General features: G+C 48.7%; 2 protein-coding genes across 5 annotated transcripts in view; both read right to left on the bottom strand.

The window, feature by feature from the left end:
- The window catches only part of USP4 (ubiquitin specific peptidase 4), a 38281-nt gene extending 33912 nt beyond the window's left edge, over window positions 1-4369 (bottom strand). For all 4 annotated transcript variants that reach the window (XM_064156644.1, XM_064156645.1, XM_064156646.1 and 1 more), the window contains exons 1-3: window positions 4226-4369; window positions 3967-4094; window positions 3519-3649 (exon numbers count right to left, since the gene is read on the bottom strand). In XM_064156644.1, coding sequence (XP_064012714.1) covers window positions 3519-3649; window positions 3967-4094; window positions 4226-4350 — 384 coding nt within the window. In that variant the 5' untranslated portion in view covers window positions 4351-4369. The remainder of the gene's footprint in view (window positions 1-3518; window positions 3650-3966; window positions 4095-4225) is intronic.
- Window positions 4370-8363: 3994 nt separating this feature from the next.
- On the bottom strand, window positions 8364-9374 carry GPX1 (glutathione peroxidase 1). Its single transcript, XM_064156643.1, has 2 exons — window positions 9113-9374; window positions 8364-9004 (listed from the first exon to the last, which is right to left on the bottom strand). The coding sequence occupies exons 1-2, from the start codon at window positions 9341-9343 to the stop codon at window positions 8639-8641; spliced, it is 597 nt and encodes a 198-aa protein (XP_064012713.1). The 5' UTR covers window positions 9344-9374; the 3' UTR covers window positions 8364-8638.
- Window positions 9375-12599: the final 3225 nt, after the last annotated feature.

The following is a 12599-nucleotide window of genomic DNA, read 5'->3' as shown; positions in this document are numbered from 1 at the left end:
GAATCTGCCTCATCACTCTCTCCCTGCAAAACAGACAGCTATGTCAGAACTCATTTTGATGACACTGCTTTATTTCAGAGTAATGTTCAAATCAATTTCATCATTCAAATCAATTTTTGGAGAGAACAGTCAAGTACACCTACCCATACACCAGCTTCCGGCATATTTTTAGAAAGTCATTTTGCAAGACTAGACATCACTCTTCATCTACACATTATAAGACACATGATGCCATAAGAAAAAGAGTATCTCAGATGCCACTTATGAGACAACTGAGGGAACAAACAACAGAGGGAACAAAATGAAAACGGGAAAAAGAAAGGAAAAAACCAACACACACACCGCACCTCAATTCTTTGTAATTATAAAAACCTGTGAAATTGAGATCTTATTTACTGAACCAGAAGTAATTTTTAACAGTAAGAGACCTTTGGACACTGTCCTTAATAATCTGCTTTAACTTGGTCAGCCCTGAAGTGGTCAGGCAGTTGGATTAGATGACTGTGGCAGACACCTGCCAACTAGAATAATCTATTCTATTCACACACTCTGTGTTATTTTACAGGGAAAAAAAATATATGTATATATATTCACACAGCTTTGGGAAGAAACAAATTATTAAGACTTATTGTGAGAATTTGCTAAATTGTTTCCTTCTTCTAAGCTTTTATAGTGTTGTATTAGATATACAAGGTGCTTTAAAGGTAAATAATTAACAAATACATCTGGAAACACACTCAGTATTTTGCTGTTACAACAAAAAGAGAAAGTAAAACTACTCCTTGTTTAAACAGCTTCTTGACAGGCAAGTTAGACTTCTATGTTTGATTTATTTCAAGAATGCAAAAGAACTGATTCACAAGTTCTCTAGGTCTTTTTTAGAAGGATTTAATTCAATGCGACTTTCCATTCTCCAGGATTCTACAGTTAGAAACAAATAAATACAAACTGGTATCAGAAATGGAAAAACTCTTCCCAAGGAGCTTCTCATCAGATCACCATGTCCATTAGGACAGATGAATGGCAAGAAGTCTCTAATAACCTGCAGATGCCTTTTAAACAGTGTCTGATCAGCTAGCTTATTCTGTGCCAAAGTAAAACTGGTCACCCTGTTGGACAACAATCTGAGCACAAAACACACTTAGCAGCTGCAGAATTGTACTCCTCCCTATTCCATGCATTAATACACTTCGCAGTGAGACTCTGCAAAAGACTGGCTGAATATATGGCTCAAAAGAAAGACGAACCACAAATAAATCTAATCTAATCCTCCTAAAATTGTATCTGACCCTCAGACTCACAGGGACAAACAAAATACCAGCTCGTAAAATTACAAATATGCTTGAAAATTGCTTTCCAAGTGCTATTTTTATGGGTATTTTGAAGTATGAATTACAGTTGATCCAGCCTTAGGAAAAGGATTAAACCATTCAAGTGCTTTACTTCAAATACTCTCTGGAAAATACTGTGGCCAAATACTGACCACTTACTACTGAGGTGCAACTGTAGTTGGTGTCTTCCGATGACCTTCTACTTTATGTCTTTTGTAAGAGTCTGCAGCATCCCACAAACCTACTATTCTGCTGCACTTCAACTTCTTTTGTTACCAGATTAACAATAAACAACAGAGCCAAACACTCTTCATAGAGACTCAAAACTGAAAACACTGACTCCTAACTGGACAACAGTAACTTGTATCTGTAAAACAGCACTAGCTCCAAGCTCTAACACTCAGTACTTACAGTGTTGAATGGTGGCATCCCACACCCCAAGAAAAGGAGGCTCCTACAGTTCAGGCTGTCTCCTAAATGCTTCCTCAATAACTTTCAAGCCTTGTCCAATTTCCCAATTTTTCAGAAAAATAAGTGTCTAACAACTGTCAGGTTAGTCAAAGTGGTTACCAGGTACACAAACAAAAGGTTCCTCACTCAGAAAGGCACTGACCAGTAATAGTTCCAGTTTTCCTTCTCAGTACTCAAGAAATTACCTATTTCTACCAAAACCACATCTCCTTTATATGCTGTATTTCTTTCTCACTTCCCCACTTCAGGCTTGGATGAGAGTTCTATTCATCAGTGAATACAGAGCCATGAACCTGGAATCATTTAAACTTTCTGAAGATGTCAGAATTTCTTGTTACACACAATTTCTAGCCCACATTGACCATCAACATTCCAGTACCACTGAGCAGCATGAATGGGCCTGCAAAAGAGGGATCTTACTTCCTTTTGCCATTCTGGTGCCACATGTTCCTGGACTTTGCGCACGCTAAAGCAATCCTTACTGTAACCCTTAAACTTATAGAATCATAGAATGCATTGGGTTGGAAGGGACCTTTAAAGGTTGTCTACTCCAACCCTCCTACAGTAAGCAAGGGCATTTCCAGCAAGATCAGGTTGCTCAGAATCCCATTAAGTTCACCCTGAATGTCTCCAGATATGGGACCTCCACCATCTCTTCCTGGGCAACCTGTTCCAGTGTTCTGCCAGTCTCATAGTCAAGAACTTCTTTCCAATGTCCAACCTAAACCATGTTTCTCTAGTTTAAAATCACTGCCCCTTGGTCCTAGAGCTAAAAGTTCTTGTAAACAGTCCCTGCCCAGCTTTCTGGTAGCCCCACTTCAGGTACTGGTAGGCTGCTCTAAGGTCTCCTCAGCACCTTCTCAAGGATGAACAACCCCAGCCCTCTCAGCCTGTATTTGTGAGAAAGGTGTTCCAGCCCAATGATTGTTTTTGTGGCCCTCCCCTACTCATTCCATCAGTTCAACGCTCTTCTTGTGTTGATGGCCCCAGGATTAAGCAACATTAATGCTGTACAGTATACCAGCACTATTAATTTGGTGTAGTGATTAGTCTTTGAGCCTCACAGACTGGCACTGCTCAGTTTAATCAGTGCAAAAACCTAAGTCTAAACAAAACCCCCATGAGCAGGTGTCTGGCACATTTCCAAAGAAACAATATGTGAACCTCACCTTCCAGAAGAGGTTACATATTCAGCGTTCATGAATGCATTTGCTAAACAAATAGACTTACAGAACAAAACCACAAATATCTATGTTCTAATGATTTCAGAATCATAGAATTTTAGAAGAAAAAATAATCACCTTGAACTCTAGAAAAAGTACTTAAGTCATCTATACTGAAAGATGGGCTCATTCTGTCCCAGATAGGCTTGACTTACAACTTGTTTTTTTCAACAAAGCACAAACTATATCATGTAACATGAACACATGACCCCACTCCAAATAAACACAACATAAAAAAATTAACCAGAACAAAGTTCAAGACAGTCATCCCATACCACCCATTAAATGATAATCACTTAGGAGTCAGGCGTTTTAACTGGAACACTGGAAGATCATTCTTTCAAACAAGGTAAAAAGATCTCTCATTTTGATCTCCAAAAAGATGCTGAGGATCCTGTCTTAACTCACATTTAGCAAAATAAACATCATGTAAGTTTGGTAAAGACCAGGAAATGAAGCCAGGCTGAAGAGAACTTGATTCACCCATACTTACTTTTCTGACAATAGGCTGCTGTCCATCTATGCAGCCATACCACGTTACTAATTTATCCCAGGCTTCGGCGGGAACCAATATATAATCCAGGTCGTCAATGAGGTGTTCTTTTAAAGTCTGAGTTTCTGGATCTAAAAGGCGGCCAGACGTAAGAAGACATGGCATTAAACACCATAGTTTCTTCTCAATACCTACACAGGTACCACCACAACACAAAGAAATACCAGTTCTCCCACGGGTGGGCAGCAACCGCACCAAGCTCCTCGCTTAGAAAACCGTGACAGCCAGTGGATCCTCCCAGAACACACGACTTCAAAAGTGAAAGCGGCACAAGAGGACCACTGCACTGGGGAGTTACTTACCCGCGGCCGGGCTGCGACTCGAACACCAGACCCCCATCGCCCATGCCCCGCTCCCCCACGGCCCAACGCAGCCAAGCAGCACTCACCGACGAACAGACCCGAGTTGTCGATAGGCCCAGGAAAGAGGCTGGGATCACCCGCGGCGAACACGTCCCAGCTGTCGAGGCCCACATACTTCTTCCACTGTTTGAGCCAACGGCTCTCCACCAGGTACCTGCAATACACGGCACCGGGCGGCGCAGGCCCCTCAGAGACGGCCCGGGCCGGCCCGGCGGGCCCGCTCCCACAGGCCCCACCACCCTGAGTGGAAGGAGACCGAGAAGAGAGACGGTAGGCTGCGCTCACCAGGACTCCCCCGGCCTGAGGGCCGCGAGCAACAGCGGTTCCAGCTCGGCCCGCTGTACCGCCGGGTCCGGCCGCGTCCCCGCACCACCGCCGCCGCCGCCGCCCTCGGCCGCTGCCATGGCCATAGGCGAGCTCCGCCGCGGCCGGATGTCGGCCCGCGTGCGCATGCGCGCTGGGGAGGCCTGCCGCGCGCGCCCCGGCCCGCCCGCGCGCCCTCTGACGGGGTGGGGGAGGCCGCGCGCGGGGGCGAGGCTGGCGGCCAGGGCTGTCATGGCCGCGCCGCCATCTTGCAGCCGCCGCCTGCGGGCCTGCGCCGCCCCGCCCCGGGCGGTGGTGGCCAAGGGTGAAGGCGTTGGCTAGGGAAGGAGAAGCGACGGCTCCTGAGCAGCTGTGTGGGGAGCACTTGGGAGTTTTCAAAGTTTCTTTGGATAGAGTCTCTCAAGGAGCGATGTATTAGCATGTCATGTGCTGTTTAGGGAGCCTCTTCGTGAAGAGTGGGAAAACTGGGAAGGGTTCTGGGGGCGATTCAGAGACACAGAAATGTCCTTTCAGCTGACAGACAAATCCTTTTACCTGACAGAAGAAGATAGACAGAGGGAGTGATGTGCTGGGGCCGTGACTGCCCCGTGCAGAGGAGCACTCTTGTGGCAGCACAGTGGGCAGGTGGCTCTGCCTCCCGACAGCCAGGCCTGGCTGTGCTGCAGCAGTCCAGGGTGAAATGCTGAAAGCCTTTTACCCTTTCTGTTGGCAGTAGTGCAAGTGCCTCCAGTGAACAGTGGGAAAGGCCCTTTTCTCCAAGAGGAGGGCCTCTTTGGGGCTTCCATGAACCAGCAGCCTGTTGTGGCAAGCCTGGGTGTGGTTTTAGAATGAGTCAGCTAGTCCAAGGTAGTGCTTACGCAGCTGACCTCACTCTGACAATTAATTACCTAGTCCCAACAGAAAGTACAGCAAGCAATTAGAATTGTTTCATTCAAAGTGTTATGATTCAATGCTAGGAAATTACGTTATTACTGTTTTGTTGGGGGGTTTTTTATGTCTCTATCTCCTCAAGCACTTTCAGCCATTCAGCTTTCTGCCCTTGTCTCCAGCTGAACCTGTGAGATTGGTACTGGCAGGAACAAAGCCCTTTCAAGTGCCACCCAGCTGGAGGCAGGTTTTTCCTACCTGCCTTACCATAGCAATGATCAGAACCCGTGACTATCTTAAAAGCAGTTAGCAGGTGCAATGAAACTCAGGAGGAGGAGGAGGATAGATTTTAAATAGCTGAAAGAACGTTTAACAGGCTAAGAAAGGCCTTAGGCTCCACTTGACAGCATTTCTGTCGAGTAGACACTTCTGAATACCACACATCAGTCACAGTTTCAGGAGATGTGCAAGGATTTGAAGGTCAAAACACCAGGGAATCTGGAAGGGGAGCATACTGTCAGGAAGGATAATTTCCTTTGTGGCTAATTAACACTCCTGGTAGCTTCAAATATGTGAACTTGTTTAAAGATTTATGGAGTTGATGGCAACTATTAGCAGTTAAGGGATGGAGCTAATCACTGGGAGGGGGGAGAAGCAGGGCCAAACATTCTGTAGAAGGGAGACTCTTATATGTAGAATAGGCAAACAAAGTAAATGCTAACAAAGGGCTTAGCTGTGTGAATTAAATTGTAGAAGCAGAAAAAAGTAGAGTGTGGGAGTGTAGATGTAACAGACATGAGATGTTGAAAGGACATCATCCCCAAACATCCAAGGGTACTAACATAGTAGTGTTTATTTTAAGGTTTCCTATTGAGTCAGTCTTTTTCTCTGAAGTTACAGAAATAGAATTGGGCCATTTTATAATCCCTAAGGAATCACCTGGGATTCTTCAGATCTACCCCCAGCACAGAGCTGCTACCTGCGGTGAAATATCTCCATCCCCTCTGATCACAACCCCAAATAAGGTTTAGGTGTGAGTGCCCACATGGAGGCTGTGCTGTTCTGCTGGCCTCCCTGCCACCAAAGGTTTCCAGCCTGCTTCATCACAGAAGCTCTGTGGAGTGCTCAAAGGAGACCAAGAATAATAAGGCAGGGAGGTTTTTATCTATGTCATGGGGTTCCTTCTGGTGTGCTTACACAGGGATCATTCATTTTACTGCTGGTGTGGCTAATTTTCATTCTGTAACCACATCACTGTACTTTTGCTGGCATGGCTGTATCTGTTTCTGGAACTGTTGCTTTGTTTTCCTGCTAAGCACAGCCCCATCAGTGAGAAGGTAAATAAATCCCAGCACTGCAAAAACACCGTATAAGATGCCATTGACTTAGCAAGAGCCCCTTTTTGTCAGGACTGCCAGTAGCAGATGTTTGTGCCTGCTCCTTGTGGTGGTAGGGCTCGATGGGAGCTGCAGGCTGATGAGGAACAGGCAAAGCAAAGGACATTCCTCGCAACCAACTCAGGTTTGGTGAGTCAGGAATGAAGAAGTGCCACAGCTCATGTCGAGAAAGATTTTTCAGTGCAGTAAGTTCCTGCTGGCCATGATTTCCTGCACTCTCCCTGTATTTCAGCATGGTTCTTTAATGAGGGAAGTAGATGTAACTGAAAAAATAATCCCCTAAATTAAGCAGCTTCTGCTCCAAAGCTGAAATAGCTACTGAAAACATCCTGTTTTTTCCTGTGAAGCTGTACTGGAAGTTAAGAAATAGTCCGTTGAGGATTGTGCAATCCGAGTTCAAAGCTCGATGACTCAGGGGCAACAGCAGGGTGGAGCCTGCTGTAGGCTTTGCCGCAGGGTCTCTCTTCAGCCTGGAGCAGACTTTGAGTGTAAGTACAGTAGCAAAGCATCCAATGAGCTGGTGAGATGAGAAGCTATGAACAAGAAGAAATCCCCAAGATCTCCAATCTCAAGTGTCTTTAATTATGAAAACAGTGCACTACTGCTGGAAAGTGCTATACCTTCCCCTTGAAAGCCCGAGTTTCTAGTGTGCTTTAGTACCCCTTAGTCCAGCACCAAGTGCTATGAGGCCTTGTGAGAGGTGGGCTGTAATGAAAATGTGCTCGCAGAGCCATTTGAGAACTGAAAATGTACCTGCAGAAGGACCTGAGGCATTGGGCAGAAGGATGGCAGGTGAAATTTGGTACAGGCTTGCAGTTTCCTTGCATTTGGCAGCAGCCTGTAAACCCACTATCACCATGCAGGAATCTGTCAGGATTATTGTTAAGAACTCTATTAAACAGAGAAGTCGAGAAAGTGTTAGAGAAGGAATAAAAAGATGTAAATACTTCCTGAACCCTGGTGTACCTGCACTTTCTCACATGTGCTTCCTGTGCCCACAGGGCAACAAGTACATTCTGAGGCAAGATGCAGTTTCCATGGGAGAAGTGATTAAACAGGCCGGTGTGCTGCTCTCAGAACACAATGGAACTGGTTGTTTATGAGGCTCCCTGCATGGCAAAGCACTAGGGTTGCACAAAGGTGATGCAGGCTTCCCTGGGTGGATATGTGGAGATCTGTGTTAGGCTGCTACCAATGCAAAATAGGACAGAGCCAAGAGACATCTAAGCCAGTGAGGGGACAGCAGTTCTGAGATAAGCAGAGGGACAGCAGGTGCAGTTTCTGCTTTAGGTCCCCTTAGGCATCTGCTGACAGAGACCAGATAACAAGATGGGCTTTGGCCAATGGGCTCTTCCCCTCCAAGCCCTCTGCCAGCATGATCACAGTGGTGCAGAATCACCCACCTACCTGCCTGAACGTTTATTAACCTGTTGCAGCCTGTTGTTGGTAGCCAAGTTGAAAGTTCAGCTAGTGTAAAATCACACCGTGGTCATGTGCCACCATGTCTTTTCTCTGCAGGCAAGCCTCAAAGTGAGGCTGACAAGGTATTCCTGGCCTGTGCTGCCCTCCTGCTCTGCCAAACTCGTTACACATTGTGGAGGACATGGCACTGATTCACAGTTTGCAGAACATCAAAATGCTTTTTGCCCATTGCATTGGCCTAGGGCTGCATTCAGACTTCAGCCTAACTGCACCATCATACTTGAGTGATTTGAGTCAGCCCCTTGACCACTCACATCAGATGAAGAATGGGTAACGTGGCCACCATATTTCACCCAACTTGCCCCATTTATCAAAACAAAGTCTTAAAGAAGTTATCAAGCCAAAGTCTTAAAGAAAGTATAACACTTTTTTTATTCAGAGAATCACAGTAAGCTACAGAGCCTCACGGCTGCTTTCCCCAGCACAGTATCCCAAACATTCATGTGCAACTTTTGAAAACATCAGGTGTGCTTCAAGAATTTGGAAGACACACCATCATAAGCAAAACCTGCACAAGACTTTGGGTTTTCTGCCAGAGCAGCAGCCTCCTGCAAGAGAACCAGAGAGGAGCACAGCAAGCTGAGCAGGAAGCAGAGGCACTTAGCAGCGATCGCTAGAGCACCCCGCTCTACTGAGAAGCATTCTTGGAGACCTTCTGCAGGAGCAATTCAATATCATCCTGTATCTTGATGGTTTCGAAATGCCTGCTGTAGCGCTTGAAGGGCACGCCGTCGGGGCCGATGAGGAACTTCTCGAAGTTCCAGGAGATGTCGTTGCGGCAGACCGGGGACCAGATGATGTACTGCGGGTTGGTCATCAGCGAGGAGGGGTCGTCGTGCGGGAAGGGCAGCGCTTCTTTCAGGAAGGTGAAGAGAGGGTGCGCATTCTTCCCGTTCACCTCGCACTTCTCGAACATGGTGAAACGGGGCTTGTAGCCGTTACCAGGACGAACGTGCTCCAGCGACAGCAGGATCTCCTCGTTCGTAGCGTTCTCCTAGGAAAACAAAGCCAGCGCCGCCCCGAGCAGAGCCCGTCAGCGCCGAGCCGGGACGGACGGCTCCTCCCGCGCCCCCGGGCCCTGCAGCCGGGCCGCCCGCCTTACCTGGTGCCCAAACTGGTTGCAGGGGAAGCCGAGCACCTCGAGGCCGCGGGGCCCGTAGCGCTGCTGCAGCTCGTTGAGCTGCAGGAAGTCGCGCGTGGTGGTCCCTCAGAGCGACGCCACGTTGACCACCAGCAGCACCTTGCCCCGCAGCGAGCCCAGCTGCAGGGGCTCCCCCGTGCCCAGCCGCCGCGCCGACAGCCCCCACAGCACTCCTGTGCCTGCCGCCGCCATAGCCAACACTGCTGGGCGGCCCGGGGCTGCCGATCGCGGACCGCTCCCCGCCGCCCCGCCTCGCCCCGCCCAGCCGCGCATCCGCCGCCCCTCCTGCCCTCACCTCTCCCTTGCTGCCTGCCTCCATGCTCCCTCCTGCCGCCTTTGGGGGCACGGAGGCTTCGGCCGGGGGCCGTGTTTAGGGGCGTCACGGCCATTTTCCCAATCCTCCGGGAAAAGCTCCCAGCAGTTAACGCGCTGAGTCGGGCGGTTTGTACCCCGTTACACGGGGAAACGTCACCGGTTCTCAGACCTCCTGGACAAAATCAGCAAAGTGGCCCCAGGAGCTGGAATCTTTGAGTACAGAGGTGGCACAAGGCTGCAGCATCCTCCTGGGACACCACTGTCACTGGGAGTGGCTTTTGGGAAACACTTCGTGTACCAGGAGGAGAACAGGAGCCACAAATTCCCTTCAATTGCCTTTTATTTTTTTCCCCACCTTGTTGAAGCTGGTAAAGCCACCCTTTACTGCAGTGGTTGCTTTTCTCCATACCTGGCTTTTCTGTTTCTTGTCTTGCTTTGGTCTGGTTGAAGGAGTTTTAAATCATTCACTAGCAACTGCACTTCTCCTCATGGATCCCAGGACAGACCTATCTGGGCTACGCTGACTGCTACCTGTATTCACTCCAGGCAGCATGGCCCAGCCGCTCCCCAAAGGGTCTTTGTGCTGTAACATCACTGTTCTCCTGAGCATGCTCTGAGGCAGGGCTAGCCCTTGAAGTGATGTCGATAAACAGGAGCAACGGGTCACAGCTCGGCAGGCACCAAGGAAGCTTCAGTTCCAGCATGGCTTCCCAGGGAAGCAGGGAGACCCTGCGGAGGCTCCAGTGTCTGTGCCAAGTGAGCTCCATTCACAACAGCCCCAAGGTCAGACAGCTGCTTATCAGTGCTGGCCCCCAGCCAAGGCAGCCTGGGCCTCTGCGAGCAGGGGGATGTACTCAAGGCCCCTTCCACGTCTGTTATCTTTCATTCCTGGCAGTGGGGACTTACCACAAACACCAGCTGTTACTGACAGGCCACCATATCGTGCTGTATCTCTGCTCTGGGGTCCCAAGTGACTGGAGGATCCAGAGATTTTACTTCGGGCCAGTTTTGGCACCTTGCCCTGTGACTGGAGGATCCAGAGATTTTACTTTGGGCCAGTTTTGGCACCTTGCCCTGTGACTGGGAACTGCAATAGTTCTTGGCTCTGATGTGTTTTGGGGACTCGCCCGATTATCTTCCATCTTTGAGCACCTCCAGTTTTTGCAATGTGTTTCAGTAGAGATATCAGAAGCCAGGACAAGTGTCCAGAGAGATCAGAGCAGGTGGGAAATGGCTGACAGGACGAGCAGAGGCACATGACCCACATCTGCTTTTGAGTTAGCTGACAGTTACAGTCCACGCAGACTGTTCACCTGCCTCTGGCACAGTGATTTGGAGAAGAGGAATTTCTCTTCAGGGTTGACCTCTAGGGCAGTACCACAGAGGCATCTCACTGCTGCTTATGATGTTTGCTCAGACTGGCACCTTCAATCCTCAGGTTGGACTTGGATATTTCATCTGAAGCAAGGGGTTACTTTTGGTTCCTTGTCATTTTCAGACAAGCACAGGTTAGGGCTTTCCTTTCCTTCATAAGTGAGTTTTAAGGAAACTGAGTTCAACTTCCTTGTTTGCTCAGAGCTACACCCTGGACACATTCTGTGGAACCAGCCAGACTTAGATCCAAAGGAGTGCCCAGCACTCCTGAGGACAAGATGGGCAGGATGGCCAAGGACTGATAACTTCACAACCATGTGCTCTTAAGCAGGGTTCTGGTTCTGCTCTGATGGCAGTGGTGCAAAGGACAAGCAGGAGGAGCTGGAGCTTCTGGTTATACATAGGAGACACTGACTTGGAGAAAGGCAGGTCAGGGATGCAAACATAATGCCAGCTGTTGGACAAAGCAGAGGAGATGGGGAGGCAGTGCTGTAAATTAACAAGAACTTACATTAAAATTGGAATGTTAATCACTTCTGGAAGTGTATCAGCAGATACAGAACCCATGAGCTGGGTATGTGAAACAGGCAGGTCTTACTCAATCGCCCTAAAGGGCAGCTGAAGAGAAAACTGCAACCCAGTGGCTCTGCCAGACTGAAAAACTCATTTTGCACAACTAACCACCGCCCAAACATAAAACTTAAAAAAAAAAAAAAAAAAAAAAAAAAAGAGATCTGCAGAGGAGTGAGAATGCCTGTTACAGGGCAGAGAATGACATCCTACTGGGCAGCCCCCACCTGGGAACTTCCTGCTCTGTTCAACCCAATCACTCCACGTGGGTGGAGGACAGACACCCGGGAGAGGAAGGAGGGAAGGGTAGGGTGGATGCTACCACCAAGCTGGCCAGATGCTTCACTTCAGGGTGCCCGTGGCTGCAGAGGCAGGACAAGGACCAAATATATGGGACACTCCCACAGCCACATCTGTTTCTCCCTTGTTGCAGGAAAAGGAATCAGGAACAACTTTTTAAGAAATGTAGACAGCATTGGCACTTCCAAGGCCATCACTCGGGGGCAGCTGGCAGTTCACTTACACGGACTGTCAGCAGCAACTGCCCAGCCCCGTATGTGGAAGCCCGCAGCTCTCCAACAATCTCTGTACAAACACCAGTGCAGGTGTGGGGGATGTATGCTGCTGTTTGCTATTCTCAGCCAGAAGCACAGTCTGCTCTCCAGCGTGGGCACAGCACAACAGCCTCTACCTTGAGCCTAGCTCTTGCTGCAGTGCTTGAAGGCAGCCCTCAGAAGCGATCAGCAAATGCGCTGCTGTGCGCAGTCTCACACGTGTGCCGGTGCTGCACGTGGGGTACACGACAGCGCGGAGCAGCGCGCCGGAGAAGCACGCAATGTACCGTCACATGCTTCCACAGCAACGCTGCTGTCTTCTCCTCCCTTCTTCCTACACTCCCCTCCTACATAACCTCCTCCTGCTCCTCTGTTCCCTTGCTCAACACCAGCAAATTCAACTCAGCTGATACACTCTCATCCGGCTTGAGTGTCAAAAGAAGCTCCTGGGAAGCCTTACTACTCACTGGAGGGACCAGACAGGGCAAAGGATTCCACCTCTGTTCTGCTGCAGCATTCAGAAACCGCTGCAAGCAGTGGATGAGTATTGCTTGCTGCTAAACAAAAATAAGTATTAAAGTCCTTACAGCTGCTCAGCAAATCCTATCACAGTTGTATCAAAAATGGCATTTCTG

The sequence above is a fragment of the Pogoniulus pusillus genome, chromosome 16 (assembly GCF_015220805.1).
Source record: "Pogoniulus pusillus isolate bPogPus1 chromosome 16, bPogPus1.pri, whole genome shotgun sequence".
NCBI classification, from domain to species: domain Eukaryota; kingdom Metazoa; phylum Chordata; class Aves; order Piciformes; family Lybiidae; genus Pogoniulus; species Pogoniulus pusillus.
The sequence above is the reverse complement of the archived record's forward strand: the minus strand, read 5'-3'. Positions and strand labels throughout refer to the sequence as shown.